General features: G+C 44.9%; 1 protein-coding gene across 1 annotated transcript; it reads right to left on the bottom strand.

Annotated features, from left to right (window-relative positions):
* Window positions 1–1,117: 1,117 nt before the first annotated feature.
* On the bottom strand, window positions 1,118–1,534 carry LOC134381875 (protein FAM136A-like). The gene has a single exon (XM_063101687.1). It carries the CDS (start codon window positions 1,532–1,534, stop codon window positions 1,118–1,120), a length of 417 nt encoding a protein of 138 aa, XP_062957757.1.
* Between the last annotated feature and the right edge of the window lie 274 nt (window positions 1,535–1,808).

Genomic DNA, 1,808 nt, shown 5'->3' with positions numbered 1-1,808 from the left:
CGACTCTCTTACGTAACCAATAGATACTCATTTCCGTTCTTTCCTGGATACTGCTATATGTCACAATCAAAACCCCCTTTCACTTCAAGGGGAAAGTGTTACTGCAAGATTGTCCTGTCACTCTGCTGCAGATGGCCTCAGAGCCCATCAGGCAATGAGACAGAATCTCCGCTTCCTATATTCAGTGTGATGTCCCTCATGGTTTTTTTGTTTGTTTGTTTTATTTTTTCCCGGGTCTTTTTTCATTTTTTGCATGGTCTCCAGGTTGAAAGATTTAGTGTATAAGAATTTCAAGAAATATAGGCTGGCCCGTGGCTCACTTAGAAGAGTGTGGTGCTGATAGCACCAGGGCCATGGGTTTGGATCCTTATATAGGGATGGCCGGTTCGCTCACTGGCTGAGCGTGCTGCTGACAACACCAAGTCAAGGGTTAAGATCCCCTTACTGTTCATCTTTAAAAAAAAAAAAACGAATTTCAAGAAATGCACATCCACATCTTGATGGCCAGAAAAGGAACCAAACTACTCTCCCTTTCGACTCTACATCTTAAATCAACTTCATGCCCTTGTATGTAAAACAAAACCAAGCAAAACAAAGGCCCAGAAACACTTTTTCCTCTTCTAAATTAGTGACCTCATGGATTTTGTTTTATAGCTTATGGAAAATGGTGTGGTGACACTCTGGTAAACAGGAGGTTGGCAACAAACAGAAACACCTTTCTTCAAACTCCACCGGATCATAGGCAAGTGAGAGGAACATGCCAGCCTGTTGGTACCTGTGCTTATATAGTAAGAAGAATATGGTAACTTTGAGGGCTCTGGCTTGGTACAAGGGAGATCCCTACTTCCAGGTCAAGTACTTGCCACATGAAATTTAGACTCTAAAACACTCTCCTGTACTATCACAGACTCAAATTTTAGCATGAGTTTTTTTCCATTTCACTTTCTAGGATTTAAACATAAAAAGAACCAGTGTCCAGAGGCAAACAACGTATGCCTTAAACTTGCTGCCATCCTTAATTTCTTCATTCATCAACTTTATTTAAAAGGTTAAAATTCCCATTCCTTTTTTTAAATAGATTCCTGCCCTCAGTCCCAATGGCCACTGGCAAAGGCTGTTATTTCCCAGTGGATGAGAGATACTCCTTCATCTTCCTGGTCATCATCGGGATGAAGTGCGTGTGGTCATCCACACACTTGGTCACACAACTGTCCAGCTGCTGCTTCACCTGAAGCTCCTTACTCCCCACATCTGTTGAATATTTTGCTTTGTCATTGCAATGCATGGTCCACCGGGCCAGGCAGTCCTGGAACTTCTCCAACTCGTTGGTCACCAAGGCCTGGGTTTGAGCCAGAGGCACACAGCAGTGCTCGATGCACTGGTGCACCTGCTGCATGGACACCTGGCTGTCCTCACAACAGCTGGTGCTGCACCAGAACATGTGGCCCTGCATCTTCTGGACGTTCTCTCTTTCCAGACTCTTCACTATGGAGTCCACTGCCTCCTGCACTTGGATCTGCTGCAGCTCCACCATGGTAACCCCATGCCACCCCTAAGGACTGAAATTCTTCTCCATTACTTTGACAGTTTGGATCCTTTGGGGAGCAAACCCTGAGATGAAGTCATGAGTGCAAGAGGTTTACTGAGGAGCAATGGCTGTAAATGATAAAGAGGGGGGAAGTGGGATTAGACAGGGAGAGCCTCAGACTGCAATGGAGATCTGACAAGGTACGGTCCCATAAAGCGGGGAGCTCTTGATCAAAGATTTTCCATAAAAGAGAAGCATGTGGTGCAGAAATGACCAGGGT

The sequence above is a fragment of the Cynocephalus volans genome, chromosome 7 (assembly GCF_027409185.1).
Source record: "Cynocephalus volans isolate mCynVol1 chromosome 7, mCynVol1.pri, whole genome shotgun sequence".
Taxonomy (NCBI): Eukaryota; Metazoa; Chordata; class Mammalia; order Dermoptera; family Cynocephalidae; genus Cynocephalus; species Cynocephalus volans.
This window is presented reverse-complemented; position numbering and strand designations above follow the sequence as displayed.

Coding starts and splice junctions, on each gene's coding strand:
- LOC134381875 (XM_063101687.1), bottom strand. CDS start 1,534: ATGGTGGAGCTGCAGCAGATCCAAGTGCAGGAGGCAGTGGACTCCATA.